This window comes from Ranitomeya imitator, chromosome 8, assembly GCF_032444005.1.
Source record: "Ranitomeya imitator isolate aRanImi1 chromosome 8, aRanImi1.pri, whole genome shotgun sequence".
Taxonomy (NCBI): Eukaryota; Metazoa; Chordata; class Amphibia; order Anura; family Dendrobatidae; genus Ranitomeya; species Ranitomeya imitator.
Window position 1 is genome coordinate 121534057 of NC_091289.1, and position 19363 is coordinate 121553419.

The 19363-nt window shown below is 44.8% G+C and overlaps 1 protein-coding gene across 6 annotated transcripts in view; it reads right to left on the minus strand.

The window, feature by feature from the left end:
- Positions 1-19363, minus strand: part of CLCC1 (chloride channel CLIC like 1) — a 95280-nt gene that overhangs the window by 13073 nt on the left and 62844 nt on the right. For all 6 annotated transcript variants that reach the window (XR_011315067.1, XR_011315069.1, XR_011315068.1 and 3 more), the window contains 3 exons: positions 13088-13234; positions 11234-11488; positions 7662-8166 (listed from right to left, as the gene is read on the minus strand). Coding sequence is in view for 3 of the 6 variants with exons in the window: in XM_069737324.1 (XP_069593425.1) it covers positions 7662-8166; positions 11234-11488; positions 13088-13234 (907 nt within the window). In the remaining 3 variants the exon portion in view is untranslated. The remainder of the gene's footprint in view (positions 1-7661; positions 8167-11233; positions 11489-13087; positions 13235-19363) is intronic.

The window sequence follows — 19363 nt, forward strand, 5'->3', positions numbered from 1 at the left end:
AGGGTGGAAGACATGTAGTAACAGGAATAAAAAGGGCCACAAAACCCGAACAATGTGTGTGTAAGAAAGTGTTGTCAGTCATGACCGGTGTGTCAATTTAAGGTTATGTAAATATTTTAGGCTTCATTGTGGCATCACTTTCTGTATTTTAGGCTTCATTTTGGGGTAAATATGTGGTAGCATTCGATTTATAGGATTGTTTTTAGAATAATTAATATATTAATTAATTTGGTTGACATCATACATGTTTAACAACTTTAGCCTCACTATTTCCTTTACATGACTATAATATTCCTTGGTGTTCATATTTTCTTATAATGTAAATTTGGGGTTCCAGTAACCAATACATGACAGCCTCCAGCCCAACAATAGCTGGTAATGAAGGACGCAATGTATTTAGGATCCCGCCCACTTTTACAGCAGTCGTAATGTGAGCGTGCAGCACACTAGGTTTTCATTTCAAATTTCAACATCCGCTCCACCTTAGTGTTTAAAAGTAGAAAACATCAAACCTTTTTACCTTATTTTTCATATTTAAGACCATTAAAAAAATGTTTTTAGAAAAAAAATAATACTTTTACATTTTGTCATGCTGCATTGACAGTTGTACTGCTACTAGAAGAGGATGGGCCACAAGCAACACTGGGGAGAGGAAACGTGGAATTGTTAATGACAACCAATTCCATTTTAGCCCTTATTTTCCAAAGCAATGATGTGATTCCACCTTTCATCTGCACCAGCTTAGCTACCTCTCCTCAAGCTTAGCTGTGTCTCCCCTTATGAACAATCTTCACATCAAGCTGGTAGCGTGACAGCGGCACTTGTGGTGGAGGGACAGCAGCCACCGGCACTTGTGGTGGAGGGACAGCAGCCACCGGCACTTGTGGTGGAGGGACAGCAGCCACCGGCACTTATGGTGGAGGGACAGCAGCCACCGGCACTTGTGGTGGAGGGACAGCAGCCACCGGCACTTGTGGTGGAGGGACAGCAGCCACCGGCACTTGTGGTGGAGGGACAGCAGCCACCGGCACTTATGGTGGAGGGACAGCAGCCACCGGCACTTGTGGTGGAGGGACAGCAGCCACCGGCACTTGTGGTGGAGGGACAGCAGCCACCGGCACTTGTGGTGGAGGGACAGCAGCCACCGGCACTTGTGGTGGAGGGACAGCAGCCACCGGCACTTGTGGTGGAGGGACAGCAGCCACCGGCACTTGTGGTGGAGGGACAGCAGCCACCGCTGTGTGAACTGATGAAGTTTGCTAATGTGAAATGTTGTCTAGACTGTACCGTGTGATCTATTTGTTTTGTGCTTCTGATTTCTCCTCTAAACCTCCTTGATGGTGATGAAGTAAGATAATGATCCCAGAATGTCTCAAGTAAAACAGTTAAAAGCAGAGGCGTAGCTAGGGTTTTGGTCCGGGGAAGGGGGGGGGCGAAGCTTCTGAGTGAGCCCCTAACCAGGAAACCTTGATTACAACTCCATGACGCGCCCTAATACTGGAGGAGAACCTCAGCAGATAACAGCACTGTTACTGAAGATAATCTCTATATAAAGACCAACATGGATATTACCGCCATATGGTCAGTGGTAGATACCAGCCCTACAGAGCATATAAGAGATCACAGCACAGTTACAGATGGTGACTTACCGCTGACTTTCTTTCTGATGGAATCGTTCATTTTTCCCGTCTTTTCCATCTGGCCCAACCAACATGACACCTTCTTCCAGCTACAACTCATCTGCAGAGAATGCAACAAAGACAAATTTCACTTCTCATATTCCAGCCATCACCATCTATTCCCAACCTGCACAAACTCCTCATCCTGCTGATACCCCAATACTGAGCCGCTGCTGCCGTATGTGTCCCTATTACTGCTCCTGATACCCCAATACTGAGCCGCTGCTGCCGTATGTGTCCCTATTACTGCCCCTGATACCCCATTACTGAGCCGCTGCTGCCGTATGTGTCCCTATTACTGCCCCTGATACCCCAATACTGAGCCGCTGCTGCCGTATGTGTCCCTATTACTGCCCCTGATACCCCAATACTGAGCCACTGCTGCCGTATGTGTCCCTATTACTGCCCCTGATACCCCAATACTGAGCTTCTACTGCCGTATGTGTCCCTATTACTGCCCGATACCCCAATACTGAGCCTCTGCTGCCGTATGTGTCCCTATTACTGCCCCTGATACCCTAATACTGAGCCGCTGCTGCCGTATGTGTCCCTATTACTGCACCTGATTCCCCAATACTGAGCCCCTGCTGCCGTATGTGTCCCTATTAGTGCCCCTGATATCCTGATACTGAGCCGCTGCTGCCGTATGTGTACCTATTACTGCCCCTGATACCCCGATACTGAGCCGCTGCTACCGTATGTGTCCCTATTACTGCCCCTGATACCCCAATAATGAGCCGCTGCTGCCGTATGTGTCCCTATTACTGCCCGATACCCCAATACTGAGCCGCTGCTGCCGTATGTGTCCCTATTACTGCCCCGGATACCCCAATACTGATCCTCTGCTGCTACCGTATGTGTCCCTATTACTGCACCTGATACCCCAATACTGAGCCGCTGCTGCCGTATGTGTCCCTATTACTGCACCTGATACCCCAATACTGAGTAGCTGGTGCCGTATGTGTCCTTATTATTGCCCCTGATACCCCAATACTGAGCCGCCGCTGCTGCCGTATGTGTCCCTACTACTGCCCCTGATAGCCCAATACTGAGCCTCTGCTGCCGGATGTGTCCCTATTACTGTACCGGATACCCCTAATACTGAGCCGCTGCTGCCTTATGTGACCCTATTACTGCACCTGATACCCCAATACTGAACCGCTGCTGCCGTATGTGTCCCTGTTACTGCACCTGATACCCCCAAAACTGAGCCGCTGCTGCCGTATGTGTCCCTATTACTGCCCGATACCCCAATATTGAGCCGCTGCTGCCGTATGTGTCCCTATTACTGCCCCTGATACCCAAATACTGAGCCGCCGCTGCTATATGTGTCCCTATTACTGCACCTGATACCCCAATACTGAGCCGCTGCTGCCGTATGTGTCCCGATTACTGTACCTGATACCCCAATACTGAGCCGCTGCTGCCGAATGTGTCCCTATAACTGCACCTGATACACCAATGCTGAGCCACTGCTGCCGTATGTGTCCCTATTACTGCACCTGCTGTGTGGTTCTCTGTGCCCTCTAAATTCTAAAACACCCCTCTATAATATAGTAATGCCGGGTGCAAGTGCCCTAGAAAACAGTGCCCATATTTTGCCCCTAGAAAGTAATATTGCCCTGTGTGCCCCTTTGATAGCCACAGTAACCTGAGTTCCCCTATAACAATAAGTGCCCAATTTACATTTAGTAAAGTCCCGAGTCTCCCCCTGTACAGCTCCCCTATACACAGCATGATGCTCTCTTATACACAGTATACTGACCCCTTAGTAGCCCCCATACTGTTTGATGGCTCCAACAATGTATAATGAACCCCACACTGTAATCTCCATACTGTATGATTGCCCCCTAGATAGCATCCATATACAGTAGCATAATGCACCAATTAGTCCACAATATAGTATAATGCACTCCCCATAGGCAGACTCTAGCATACGGCAGCCCCCATAGGCAGACACTGTAATAAGGCAGCACCCCCCATATAGGCAGATCCTGTAATAAGGCCGCACCCCCATAGTCAGACCCTGTAATAAGGAAGCCCCCCCATAGGCAGACCCTGTAATAAGGCAGCCCCCCCATAGGCAGACCCTGTAATAAGGCAGCCCCCCCATAGGCAGACCCTGTAATAAGGCAGCAGCCCCCATAAAAAATACTCACCTCTCTTCTTCCTAGTTCCTGCGCTGCTCGCGCTGATCTCCTGACAGCGGGCGCTGGGCAGTGACGTCATCGCGCCCGCTGTCAGTGTCGGCAGCGCTCCTTCTCCCATCAATGCGATCAGCTGTATCGGCTAAATGCCGGTACAGCTGATCTTCCGATGATGGCGTGGGGGGGGGGGGGCCCACTGCTGGCACCGGGCCCCCCGCCTGCTCAGGGGCCCCATAGCGGCCGGGCAGCAGAGCAGGGAGATCGATTCTCCCTGCTCTGTGCAGAAAGTAACTATATCAGCGCTCTGCGCGCGCCGATCCAGTTACAGTGTAGCTTAGCTCCGGGTGGGCCCCCTCAAAGCACCGGGCCCAGGGCACCCACACCTTCTGCCCCCCGGTAGCTAAGCTACTGGTTAAAAGGGATTGTCCACTACTCAGACAACCCCTTCTAAATACTGTATTCTCCTGAGTAAAATAAATGAAACATTATGTTCACCTCCCACGCCGTTGCTCTTCCAGCAATGTCAATGCCTACCACACCGTCGCTGTTCCAGCAATGTCAGCCGCTCCCACACGTCGCTGTTCCAGCAATGTCAGCCGCTCCCACACCAGCGCTGTCCAGCAAGGTCAGCGCATCCCACACCGTCGCTGTTCCACCCCAGAATGCTATTGCCTACCACCTTGGCCCTGTTCCAGCAATGTCAGCGCCTCTCACACCTGCACTGTTCCAGCAATGTCAGCGCCTCTCAAACCATTGCTGTTCCAGCACAGTAATGCCAATGTCTACCATCTGGGCCCTGTTCCAGTAATGTCAGCATCTCTCACATCGTCGCTGTTCCAGCACAGCAATGTCAATGCCTACCACCCCGGCTCTGTTCCAGCAATGTCAGCGCCTCGCACACCGTCACTGTTCCAGCACAGCAAAGCCAATGCCTACCACCCCAGCCCTATTCCAGCAATGTCAGCGCTTCCCACACCGGCGCTGTTCCAACAATGCCAGCGCCTCTCACACCGTCACTGTTCCAGCACAGCAAAGCCAATGCCTACCACCCTGGCCCTGTTCCAGCAATGTAGGTGCCTCCCACACCGGCGCTGTTCCAGCACAGCAATGCCAATGCCTACCACCCGGGCCCTGTTCCAGCAATATCAGCGCCTCTCACACCGTCGCTGTTCCAGCACAGCAATGCCAATGCCTACCACCCGGGCCCTGTTCCAGCAATATCAGCGCCTCCCAAATGGCCCTGTTCCAGCAATGTCAGCGCCTCTTACACCGGCGCTGTTCCAGCAATGTCAGCGCCTCCCACCCTGGCCCTGTTCCAGCAATGTCAGCGCCTCTTACACCGACGCTGGTCCAGCAATGTCAGCGCCTCCCACCCTGGCCCTGTTCCAGCAATGTCAGCGCCTCCCAAACTAGCGCTGTTCCAGCAATGTCAGCGCCTCCCACACTAGCGCTGTTCCAGCAATGTCAGCGCCTCCCACACTAGCGCTGTTCCAGCAATGTCAGCGCCAGGTCTCCTGGTATGTGACAGCAGCCAGTTTCATCTACAGGAATTGTGAACGAAGCAGTCCATCAGCAGCCACGGACTGGCTGCAGAGCTCATGTGGCATAACAATGTCACATGAACGCCAGGTGACTTGGTGTGGACATTGCTGAAACGGCGCCAGTGCGGAAGATGAGTATAAAGTTATTTTTATTTTACTTGAGGAGTTATATCATTTAAGGAGTTGTGAAGTAGTGGACAATCCCTTCAATTCTCCCACAAAGAGAGCTGGATGATTCTGCTGAAAACTGAAATCTGGAACACAGGTGAAGGAGAAAGGAGATCTTAGGTAAGGGGTCCGAATCTCACTTGTTTGATATCGACTGTCAATTCATAATTCTACGACATGGAAAGTGCTCTGTGGGGGTCAATCTTTGTTGTGTTAATGTAAATTTAAACAGAAATCTGCCTGCAGGTTTTAATATGTGACGTTGTTCTGGGACTGCTGTACCTGAGCACAGTTCTGACACCGGATTGTACAAGGATAAAGCTAAATTTACATGTGTAAGCTTAAAGAAAATCTGTCACCTCTGAGATGTATATGACCTATTAATATGGGCATACAGGTAATAGAAATCTTACACTAGTCCTACCTGTCTGCCTCAAATTAGCGCTCTTGTTGTGAAGAAATGTTATATTCTTTCCTTATGCTAATCATTCCTTCCAGGCTCTGGGGCGTGCTGTGCCTAGAAGAAATCTCTGCCCCCAGTTCTCATTACAATACTACCCCTCGCCATGCATGCCAGTTACAGCTCTGGAATCCTGCCCCCTGCATTCTCTCAGAAATCCATCTCTCATCCTCCCTTCTGTGGGCACTGCATTCAGGGATCTTCTGCACAGGCGCCAGAGATTTCTGCTCCAGTGTGCGCACCGATAAGGTGCCCTCCCCACTTCCCCCCTGCATAGTCATCGCCATGTACACATGGTTCCGAACAATGACAATGCAGGGAGGAAGTGGGGAGAGCACCGTATCTGCGCACACCGGAGGTCACAGCGCCTGCGCATAAGATCCCTGAATACAGTGCCCATAGAAGGGAGGATGAGGTTGGGATTTCTGAGGGAGTGCAGGAGCGGGATCCCGTGGCCATAACTAACGCGCATGGGAGGGGAGTGGTATTGTAATGAGAACAGGAGGCAGGGGTTTCTTACAGCATCGCACGTCCCGGAGCCTGGAAGAAATCATTAACATAAAAGCAGAATATAACTTTTCTCCACAACAAGACCATTAATATAAGGCAGCCAGGTAGGACTAGTGTAACATTTCTATTACCTGTATGCCCATATTAATAGGTCATATATGTCTGTAAAGGCTCTTTGTTTCCCTGCAAAATGAGTTAACTGATAATCCATTAATGAGTTCCATCTGGTTGGTAGGTTGTAACTCTTATCAATCCTTTTCTGAACACCTCAGACATAGACCACTTGAAAGTTAAATTTAATGTGGTCAGAAATCAGCTGACAGGAGCTCAACACAGATAAAAGTGTTACAAATGACAGGACGGAAATGACGGAACCTGCACAAGATTTCCGCAAGGAAGCGGGTCACATAAAAGAGTGAATGGTCAGTCACTGACAGGAGGCTGGTAGAAGGAGGACAAAGAGGGAGAAAGGACAGAGCTTGGTATAGCAGTGCCAGCAAATCTGCACTTGCGAGCTCATTTACATAAACATTTGCCAACCGATTTCTAGAAAATGGAAAACTGGACTTATGGAAGATGGGTGTGCATACCTTAAATACAGCAGGCGACATAAGCATTGAACACGTCACTAATATTCTAAGTAAATCTTATTCTAAAGGTGATATTGACATGAAATTCTCACCAGATGTCGTTAACAATCCATCCAATCTACATACTTTCAAGTAAATCAAATCGTAGAAGTTAATAAAATAAGTTATGTGTAATAATGAGAAATGACACAGGTGAAAAGTAACAAACACATGCAGAAAGAAAAGGTGTCTCATTACCAAGGGGCCACACAAGAAGCATTTCATGATGGGTAAAACCAGTGAGCTGTCTAAAGATCTTCACAACCTTATTGTTGCAAAACATACTGATGGCATTGGTAACAGAAGAATATCTAAACTACGGAAAGTGTCAATGCGCAATGTTGAGGCCATAATATGGTAAGAACATTACTTCACCATAAACCAACTACTTTTCACTTTAGTTTAGGCCTAAAAACCTGCTGACAGGTTCCCTTTAAGTGATGGTATATTCTAACAGTATGTCAACAATTACTAAGATAACAATTAGGCTTTCATTACTGGAATGTATCAATTTGTCTTTTTTTTACCTTTCAGCTCCAAAGATTTGTCATGTGGAGGTTCTTCTTGCCATGACACTTCTCTATGAGAGTTCTCCCTCCTTTGTGGTTGACCAGAAGATGGATCAGGCTCGGTGTCTTCTCTCCTTTCATGATCACCATAAGAATTATGCTTTACAGTCTCCACTTCTGTGTGTTCTTGAACATCAGATCTCTCATGTGGAGCCTCAGTTTTACTGTGCGTTGTAATTTTTTTCAGTGTAGATTCAGGTTTCTTTTGATCAGTGACAGATTTCTGCTCCGTCAGTTCTTCTTTCTCTTGTAGCTGACCAGTGAAACTTTCCTGTACTGGCTTCTTCTCCCTTAACTGTGGACTAGAAGATCTCTCCTTTGGCTTCTCTTCTTGTCGTTGACGTTCTCCTGGAGAGCTCTGTTCTTCTCCTGCAGTTTCTTCCCTGGTCAGCTCTGTGACCTCTCCCCTTCTCCGTTCTTGTCCACCGTACTGATCTCTTAATGAAAAGTCCACATCTGTAAACTAAAAAACAGAATTTTGTTTAAAAAGCTAAAGACGCCTATAAAAAGTATAAAGTATACGACCTCGTCTGATCTTATACACTGGCACAGGGCCTTTATGGCGCCCTTATTGCGGACAGTTTCTAGGGGACAACGCCACCATAGATACAGGTTACTGACATTTTTCAGCTTTTCCAGCAGATTGCTGGGCCTATGGGAACAGTTGAACAGGCGGCCCTATGCAGTTTCATAGTAAAAGATAACCATTGTGTCAGGCTGACATGTTTCCATCAGGATCCAGTTTTTCCACTGAACAAATGAAGACGAGCAGTTTTCTGTGCAGGCGAACAACTGGGAGCTGACTATGTTTCTTGTAGAAAGTAAGGCCGGCATTGTTTTTTTTCAAAAGATATAAAAAGGGAGGTAACAACAGAATGAAAAATATGGCGTGAACCTGGCTTTATCATCAATACCCTGTCAGGCTCCGTTCCCACGACATTTCTCCTATACGTCAGACATATGCATTTATACACAAAGCAACATGCGGAGAGTTCTCTGTGGGGCAATCATAAGGCACAAGACTGCTAAGAATACCATAAAAGGATATATGATACAAATGGTCCCAAATACATATTCATCTACCAGAAATACCATACGTCGACTGGCGTTTAAATGCTAAGTAGCATATCTATTAGGGGCAAAAAAAAACCGACTCAGAACATATATAAGACAACAGGAGAGCAAATGAGTCAAACAAACATGCCACTTATTAAACAAACGTGAAAAATCTTTATTAAATATAAAGTTAAAAACATACACAGAGCTACCATAAAGTGTATGTACAGGACAACGGAGCAATCAATATATCCAGTGACGGCATAGCAGAAATGGGTGTATGGACAGATACCAAATAATAAGGAGCGGTAGGACTATACCTCCATGATGGGCACACACGGTGTGATACAATATATCAAATAGCTGCGGTAAACTGGGCAGGGGTTAAATGCAAATCGCATGGAAAGTTCAACTATTTATACATTGTGTAAGTTGGCAAAAAGACGGGGGGAGGGGAGCCTATATATCAAGCATAGCATATCATGTGGCCTCCACTGCTCAAAGGCATACCCTTACCATTACCATATAACCCGCCAGATAGAAGTTACCTATACAATGAGTTAAACCCAACAAAGGGGCCACAGCCGCAGACAAATGAAACAACGGTATTTACCCATATCATGAAGGGATAGTCTGTCCAGTCCTAAGTCCCCAACGCACGTTTCGGTGCGAGATCACCTTCTTCAGGGGGCGTGGTTTTGATGGAGGATGCAACCTCCCTATATATCCGGCACTAGAAGTCACAAGGTACATTAATACCAATAGGGGCAAAGTACTAACAATAGGTACAACGCTGACAGGCCAATCGGCACGCAACCAGAGCAGCGCTGTGAAGTCACGTGGGACCGCCAACAGACACATCCGCTCTACCACAGAGCGGGCAGAGGGATATCATCAGGAGGCGGCGGCCAATGAGTAAGCACATATACTGCGCACGCGCCGTCAGCACTATCATGACGCGTCTCCAGCGGTAACCTAGACGACACAAATACACGTGGGGCCGTCAGCAAAAAACATCCGCTCTACCACTGAGCGGGCAGAAGAGTATCATCAGGAAGCGGAGGCCAATAGGTAAGCTATTAATACAATACAATAAGATATATTGTATCACACCGTGTGTGCCCATCATGGAGGTATAGTCCTACCGCTCCTTATTATTTGGTATCTGTCCATACACCCATTTCTGCTATGCCGTCACTGGATATATTGATTGCTCCGTTGTCCTGTACATACACTTTATGGTAGCTCTGTGTATGTTTTTAACTTTATATTTAATAAAGATTTTTCACGTTTGTTTAATAAGTGGCATGTTTGTTTGACTCATTTGCTCTCCTGTTGTCTCATAAAAGGATAAAGCAGCAATGTACTGACTCAGGAGCACTTTTTATAAATGATTCTAAATTTAAAATTGTTACGTTAAGTATTTTTTTCCCATGTTCACTAAATACTAAACCTGACCTGCCATTATGATTCTCCAGGTCATTACGAGTTTGCGGATACCAAACATGCCTAGATTCTTTTTAATTTAAGTGGGGGGAAAAAATCTAAAGTTTGTAAAAAAAAAATAAAAAATAAAAAAAATAAATAAAAATGGAGCCATTTTCCGAGACCTGTAGCGTCTCCATTTCTCAGCATCTTGGCTGGTTGATGTTTTGATTGATTACATTTTGGGGTAGATACAATGTTCTGATGGCCTGTTGCAGTTTATTGCAATGCTGCGGCAGCCAAAAAAGGGAGTTTATTTTTTTCCTCATTACGCCGTTTACCGATTGGATTAATTTTGTTTATATTTTGATAGATTGGTGTGTCTGAATGCAGCAATACCCAATATGTTTTTTTTTTATTGTTTTATTTGAATGGGGCAAAAAGGGGGGTGATTTGTTGAGCTTTTATATTTTTTAAAACATTTTGTCTACTTTTTACTTGCTTCAGTAGTCCCCTTAGGAGACTTGAAGATGCGATCATCAACACGGGCCGGTGTTCACAGGAGATCTGCAATGACATGTTGTCATGCCAACCCATGAGCACGCCACGATCATGTGATGGATGCCGATGGGCGGGGTCTGTGACGTGCAGCTGGTTTGCGCGAGTTAAATATCTGACAGCGGCATTTAACATGTTAACAGCCGTGTGTGGATTGCGATTCCACCCGTGGCTGTTAGGGGCGGAGCGCTCCTGTGTTCTCTATAATAATGCTCTTGACAGTAAATATATGAAAAATGTTTAATAAAAAGATTTAAAAAATAAAATAATGCTATTGACTGATACCTCTGGAGGCGGCTTATCTCCAGAAGAACAAAGCCATCAGCAGTCAAAAATCGGACTGGATCCTTCTCTCCTCCTTGACTGTCATAGAATACTGTAATAACGTGCACACTCTCTTTGTATATAATAAAACACTATCTCACACAATGTAGGAGAGTCGAGGTTACTACCCTAAATAGCACAGTGCCAATAATAACTGTAAAACGTACATTCTGTCTGCCATGTGAAAGATCCAATGCTTGCAGGTTCTCTGGCCTCTGATTTCGGGAATAAGCTACGTTTTGTAGATAAACTGGTGGATATTGTGGTCCTATATAGGGGGGCGGCTGATGCTGAAATTCAATATTATTTCCATGAAGAGGTCTCCGTGGTTCGGCAGGAGGCAGTCTCTCCTGCTGTGCTTCTCGATTGTTCCTGAGCATAAGGACCGGACCAATTGTTGTACTGAATCCATAACATGCAGCCTGCAAAAAGACAAATGTCAGGAAAAATGAGTGTTGCTTTAATCTGTTTTCATAATTAGACCTAAACAGTAGAGAAGTGTGTAAAACCTACCCACGCTGAACAAGCGGGGTTTGGCGGCACGGTCTCCATGCACCAATTTATAGGGATGACAATATTACTTGTGGCTAAATTCGAAAATATTCACATTCCACTTATGGCTACATATTAACCCCTTAAGAACAAGGTCAATTCAATTTTTTGTGCTTTTGTTTTTTTTTTCCTTGTTCAAAAGTGGTCTTTTTATTTTTTCATTGACAAAACCATATGAGGGATTGTTTTATGTGGGACAATAATAATAATCTTTATTTTTATATAGCGCTAACATATTCCGCAGCGCTTTACAGTTTTGCACACATTATCATCACTGTCCCCAATGGGGCTCACAATCTATAATCCCTAACAGTATTGTCTTTGGAATGTGGGAGGAAACCGGATACCCGGAGGAAACCCACGCAAACACGGAGAGAACATACAAACTCTTTGCAGATGTTGTCTTGGGTGGGATTAGAACCCAGGACCCCAGCGCTGCAAGGCTGCAGTGCTAACCACTGCGCCACCGTGCTGCCCAAGACAAGTTATAGTTTTGATTGATAGCATTCATTTTTTACCATATCACTATATGGTAAAATAAACAGTGTCAATTAAACTTATGACTCGCCCGCCCTCACATGGCTATGTTGACTACTAATATTACCCTAGATGGAAGACCAATACTTCTAATGATACCCGTGGCCTGCTGGGCTAAGTGACGGAGTCAGCGACTTTGTGTCACAACTCTTAACAGTATTGGTGTCTTGAGAATACCGATTTTGCTAACAACATAGCAGACAAGGTGGCCCACGACCGCACCGAACCTTCTGGCATTTGCCAGAATTGCCAGATGGCCAGTCCTGCCCTGGAGCCGTGGAAGTGGGATTCCTGCAGAACAACGGCGGTTTTGAGTCTTAGTGACGCTTCAACGGGTCTGAGTACGGAGATCCGTGGGAGGGGAGCCTCTTATGCAGATGACACACCTGTTATTCCAAGTCATAATTAAAACAATCAAATACATAAACAGCAGAAATACAAAGTAACAACGTCCTTCATAGAAACACTGCCATATCAATTTTATCATTAAAGCATTTTATGTCTTTGATGGTGTTAATTATGACGTGGCATAACATGTGTGTCACCTGCATACGAGGCTCCCCTCCCACGGATTTCTGCACTTGGACCCGTTGAAGCGTCACTAAGATGCCCAACCTGCAGGAATCCTGCTTCCTCCGGCTCCATGTTTTAATGGTGTGTATTTTGAATAAAGAGAGTAAAAAGAATTCTCCATGTGTCAGAGCCACTTCACAATCTTCAGAAACAAACTCTGCAGACAATGGCCCAAATTTTCAGTTATATAAAGTTCTGCACCAAATATGGTAAATACAGTATAAATTCACCATGAAGGACTGATTTTTTTTAACCTACTTAATGCCATCATAATTTAGTTTCAAGGATATTATGGTAAGTAGTGATTTCCTTTTCAAAATCAAAGATAAAAAAAGATAAAAAAAAAATTAAACACTCACCAAACAAATAGCTGCTATAATAATAAGTACAAACAACTGATAGAATACAGGGATCTCTGCCAGCAATCCATTTAAAAACTCTCCAAACGCTTTCCCAATATGTTTTAAGGGTTCCGTGATGAAGTCTGTAACAGTAAGAGCCAACGCCTGCGTAGGGAGGATAAAGCGGGAAACATGTCAAACATGCAGTGTGAAAAATAGTGGCACAATTCAAACTTATTGCTCCATTTAACCACCTTTGCAATTTCTCAAGTTTTTTGGTTTGGTTTTGTTTTACCCCTTAGTGGCAGAGCGAATTTTGATCTTAATGACTGGGCCAATTTTTGCAATTCTGACCACTGTCACTTTATGAGGTTATAGCTCTGGAACGCTTCAACGTATCCCACCGTTTCGGAGTGTTTTTTTTGTGACATATTGTACTTTATGTTAGTAGTCAAATTTATTTGATATGACTGGTGTTTATTTATGAAAAAATGGAAATTTGGCAAAAATTTAGAACATGTTTTTTGTTAGGAAGTTATAAGGGTTAAAAGTTGACCAACGATTTCTCATTTTTCCAACAAAATTTACAAAACCATTTTTTTAAGGGACAACCTCGCATTTGAAGTGAGTTTGGGGGGTCAATATGACAGAAAATACCCTAAAAAGTGACTCCATTCTAAAAACTGCACCCCTCAAGGTGCTCAAAACCACATTCAAGAAGTTTATTAACCCCTCTGTGACCTTAGACGTACTATCCCGTCAAGGTGCCCTGGGCTTATCTGACCCTGGACGGGATAGTACGTCATAGCCGATCGGCCGCGCTCACGGGGGGAGCGCGGCCGATCGCGGCCGGGTGTCAGCTGCTTATCGCAGCTGACATCCGGCACTATGTGCCAGGAGCGGTCACGGACCGCCCCCGGCACATTAACCCCTGGCACACCGCGATCAAAGATGATCGCGATGTGCCGGCGGTGCAGGGAAGCACCGCGCAGGGAGGGGGCTCCCTGCGGGCTTCCCTGAGCCCCCCGCAGCAACGCGATGTGATCGCGTTGCTGCGAGGGTCTCCTCACCTCCCTCCCTGCTCGAGCCCCGGATCCAAGATGGCCGCGGATCCGGGTCCTGCAGGGAGGGAGGTGGCTTCACAGAGCCTGCTTAGAGCAGGCACTGTGAAGGCTGCAGCGCTGCATGTCAGATCAGTGATCTGACAGAGTGCTGTGCAAACTGTCAGATCACTGATCTGTGATGTCCCCCCCTGGGACAAAGTAAAAAAGTAAAAAAAAAATTTTCCAAATGTGTAAATAAAATAAAAAAAAATATTCCAAAATAATGAAAAAAAAAAAAAAATATTATTCCCATAAATACATTTCTTCATCTAAATAAAAAAAAAAAAAAACAATAAAAGTACACATATTTAGTATCGCCGCGTCCGTAACGACCCGACCTATAAAACTGTCCCACTAGTTAACCCCTTCAGTAAACACCGTAAGAAAAAAAAAAAAAAAAACGAGGCAAAAAACAACGCTTTATTATCATACCGCCGAACAAAAAGTGGAATAACACGCGATCAAAAGGACAGATATAAATAACCATGGTACCGCTGAAAGCGTCATATTGTCCCGCAAAAAAAGAGCCGCCATACAGCATCATCAGCAAAAAAATAAAAAAGTTATAGTCCTGAGAATAAAGCGATGCAAAAATAATTATTTTTTCTGTAAAATAGTTTTTATCGTATAAAAGCACCAAACCATAAAAAAATGATATAAATGAGGTATCGCTGTAATCGTACTGACCCGAAGAATAAAACTGATTTATCAATTTTACCAAACGCAGAACGGTATAAACGCCTCCCCCAATAGAAATTCATGAATAGCTGGCTTTTGGTCATTCTTCCTCACAAAAATCGGAATAAAAAGCGATAAAAAAATGTCACGTGCCCAAAAATGTTTTCAATAAAAACGTCAACTCGTCCCGCAAAAAACAAGACCTCACATGACTCTGTGGACCAAAATATGGAAAAATTATAGCTCTCAAAATGTGGTATTGCAAAAAATATTTTTTGCAATAAAAAGGGTCTTTCAGTGTGTGACGGCTGCCAATCATAAAAATCCGCTAAAAAACCCGCTATAAAAGTAAATCAAACCCCCTTCATCACCCCCTTAGTTAGGGAAAAATAAAAAAAAATGTATTTATTTCCATTTTCCCATTAGGGCTAGGGTTAGGGCTAGGATTAGGGTTAGGGCTAGGGTTAGGGCTAGGGTTAGGGCTAGGGCTAGGGTTAGGGCTAGGGTTAGGGTTAGGGCTAGGGTTAGGGCTAGGGTTAGGGCTAGGGTTAGGGTTAGGGCTAGGGTTAGGGCTAGGGTTAGGGCTAGGGTTAGGGCTAGGGTTAGGGCTAGGGTTAGGGCTAGGGTTAGGGTTAGGGCTAGGGTTAGGGCTAGGGTTAGGGCTAGGGCTAGGGCTAGGGTTAGGGCTAGGGTTAGGGCTAGGGTTAGGGTTAGGGTTGGGGCTACAGTTAGGGTTGGGGCTAAAGTTAGGGTTAGGGTTTAGATTACATTTACAGTTGGGAATAGGGTTGGGATTAGGGTTAGGGGTGTGTCAGGGTTAGAGGTGTGGTTAGGGTTACCGTTGGAATTAGGGTTAGGGGTGTGTTTAGATTAGGGTTTCAGTTATAATTGGGGGGTTTCCACTGTTTCGGCACATCAGGGGCTCTCCAAACACGACATGGCGTCCGATCTCAATTCCAGCCAATTCTGCGTTGAAAAAGTAAAACAGTGCTCCTTCCCTTCCGAGCTCTCCTGTGTGCCCAAACAGGGGTTTACCCCAACATATGGGGTATCAGCGTACTCAGGACAAATTGGACAACAACTTTTGTGGACCAATTTCTCCTGTTACCCTTGGGAAAATACAAAACTGGGGGCTAAAAAATAATTTTTGTGGGAAAACAAAAAGATTTTTTATTTTCACGGCTCTGCGTTATAAACTGTAGTGAAACACTTGGGGGTTCAAAGTTCTCACAACACATCTAGATAAGTTCATTGAGGGGTCTAGTTTCCAATATGGGGTCACTTGTGGGGGGTTTCTACTGTTTAGGTACATTAGGGGCTCTGCAAACGCAATGTGACGCCTGCAGACCAATCCATCTAAGTCTGCATTCCAAATGATGCTCCTTCCCTTCCGAGCCCTCCCATGCGCCCAAACGGTGGTTCCCCCCACATATCGGGTATCAGCGTACTCAGGACAAATTGGACAACAACATTTAGGGTCCAATTTCTCCTGCTAACCTTGGAAAAATACAAAACTGGGGGCTAAAATATAATTTTTGTGGAAAAAAAAATATTTTTTATTTGCACGGCTCTGCGTTATAAACTGTAGTGAAATACTTGGGGGTTCAAAGCTCTCACAACACATCAAGATGAGTTCCTTAGGGGGTCTACTTTCCAAAATGGTGTCACTTGTGGGGGGTTTCTACTGTTTAGGTACATTAGGGGCTCTGCAAACGCAATGTGACGCCTGCAAACCATTCCATCTAAGTCTGCATTCCAAATGGCGCTCCTTCCCTTCCGAACCCTCCCATGCGCCCAAACGGTGGTTCCCCCCCCCACATATGGGGTATCAGCGTACTCAGGACAAATTGGACAACAACTTTTGGGGTCCAATTTCTCCTGTTACCCTAGGGAAAATACAAAACTGGGGGCTAAAAAATAATTTTTGTGGGAAAAAAATTTTGTTTTATTTTTATGGCTCTGCATTATAAACTTCTGTGAAGCCCTTGGTGGGTCAAAGTGCTCACCACACCTCTAGATAAGTTCCTTAGGGAGTCTACTTTCCAAAATGGTGTCACTTGTGGGGGGTTTCAATGTTTAGGCACATCAGTGGCTCTCCAAACGCAACATGGCGTCCCATCTCAATTCCTGTCAATTTTGCATTGAAAAGTCAAACGGCGCTCCTTCCCTTCCGAGCTCTCCCATGCGCCCAAACAGTGGTTTACTGCCACATATGGGGTATCAGCGTACTCGGGACAAATTGGACAACAACTTTTGAGGTCCAATTTCTTCTCTTACCCTTGGAAAAATAAAAAATTGGGGGCAAAAATATAATTTTTGTGAAAAAATATGATTTTTTATTTTTACGGTTCTGCATTATAAACTTCTGTGAAGCACTTGGTGGGTCAAAGTGCTCACCACACCTCTAGATAAGTTCCTTAGGGGGTCTACTTTCCAAAATGGTGTCACTTGTGGGGGGTTTCAATGTTTAGGCACATCAGTGGCTCTCCAAACGCAACATGGCGTCCCATCTCAATTTCTGTCAATTTTGCATTGAAAAGTCAAACTGCGCTCCTTCCCTTCCGAGCTCTCCCATGCGCCCAAACAGTGGTTTACTGCCACATATGGGGTATCAGCGTACTCAGGACAAATTGGACAACAACTTTTGAGGTCCAATTTCTTCTCTTACCCTTGGAAAAATAAAAAATTGGGGGCAAAAATATAATTTTTGTGAAAAAATATGATTTTTTATTTTTACGGTTCTGCATTATAAACTTCTGTGAAGCACTTGGTGGGTCAAAGTGCTCACCACACATCCAGATAAGTTCCTTAGGGGGTCTACTTTCCAAAATGGTGTCACTTGTGGGGGGTTTCAATGTTTAGGCACATCAGTGGCTCTCCAAACGCAACATGGCGTCCCATCTCAATTCCTGTCAATTTTGCATTGAAAAGTCAAATAGCGCTCCTTCCCTTCCGAGCTCTCCCATGCGCCCAAACAGTGGTTTACTGCCACATATGGGGTATCAGCGTACTCAGGACAAATTGGACAACAACTTTTTGGGTCCAATTTCTCCTGTTACCCTTGGTAAAATAAAACAAATTGGAGCTGAAGTAAATTTTTTGTGTAAAAAAGTTAAATGTTCATTTTTATTTAAACATTCCAAAAATTCCTATTAAACACCTGAAGGGTTAATAAACTTCTTGAATGTGGTTTTGAGCACCTTGAGGGGTGCAGTTTTTAGAATGGTGTCACACTTGGGCATTTTCTATCATATAGACCCCTCAAAATGACTTCAAATGAGACGTGGTCCCTAAAAAAAAATGGTGTTGTAAAAATGAGAAATTGCTGGTCAACTTTTAACCCTTATAACTCCCTAACAAAAAAAAAAATTGGTTCCAAAATTATGCTGATGTAAAGGAGACATGTGGGAAATGTTACTTATTAAGTATTTTGTGTGACATATCTCTGTGATTTAATTGCATAAAAATTCAAAGTTTGAAAATTGCGAAATTTTCAAAATTTTCGCCAAATTTCCGTTTTTTTCACAAATAAACGCAGGTACTATCAAAGAAATTTTACCACTATCATGAAGTACAATATGTCACGAGAAAACAATGTCAGAATCACCAGGATCCGTTGAAGCGTTTCGGAGATATAACCTCATAAAGGGACAGTGGTCAGAATTGTAAAAATTGGCCTGGTCATTAACGTGCAAACCACCCTTGGGGGTAAAGGGGTTAACCCTTCGGGTGCTTCACGAGTACTAAAGCAATGTGGAAGGAAAAAATTAACAGCTTACTTTTTCCACAAAAAAATTACCGTACTTTAGACCCAAACTTTTTTATTTTCACAAGGGTATCAGGACAAAATGGACCATTAAATTTTTTGTGCAATTTCTCCTGAGTACACCAATAACCCGTATGTGGGGGAAAGCCGCTGTTTGGGCGCATGGCAGGGCTCAGAAAGGAGGGAGCACAGTTTGACTTTTTGAACGCAAACTTGGCTGGATTCAAAGGTGGGTGCCATTTTGCTTTTGGAGAATTGCTAATATACCTAAACAGTGGAAACCCCCCAATTCTAACTCCACCTTGAACCCTAATTCCTACCCTAACCACAACCATAACCCCAACACAACCCTATCCCCAGCCCCAACCTTAACCCCAACACAACTCTATCCCCAGCCGCAACCCTAACTGCAAAGAATGGAAAAAAATACATTTTTTTTTATTTTATCATTTTTACCTAACTAAGGGGGTGTCAAAGGGGGGTTTAATTTACTATTTTTTTTAATTTGATCACAGTGATCAAAATGAACCAATAGGAAAAATCTCCTATTGTTGCTAGGTACTGGCTGGCAGATCTCGGTGGGCGCACTGCGCGTGCACACGCTAATTTCTCCCAGGAGAATGAGGCGCAGGGGGACAGAGCCAGAGGTACCGGTGGGGCTCGCGGGACCCCATTTCGCTCTCCTCTGGTATGCTAGATCATATCAAAGGAGAGAGAAATTAATGGAAAAGCGAACTTTTTTGCGAT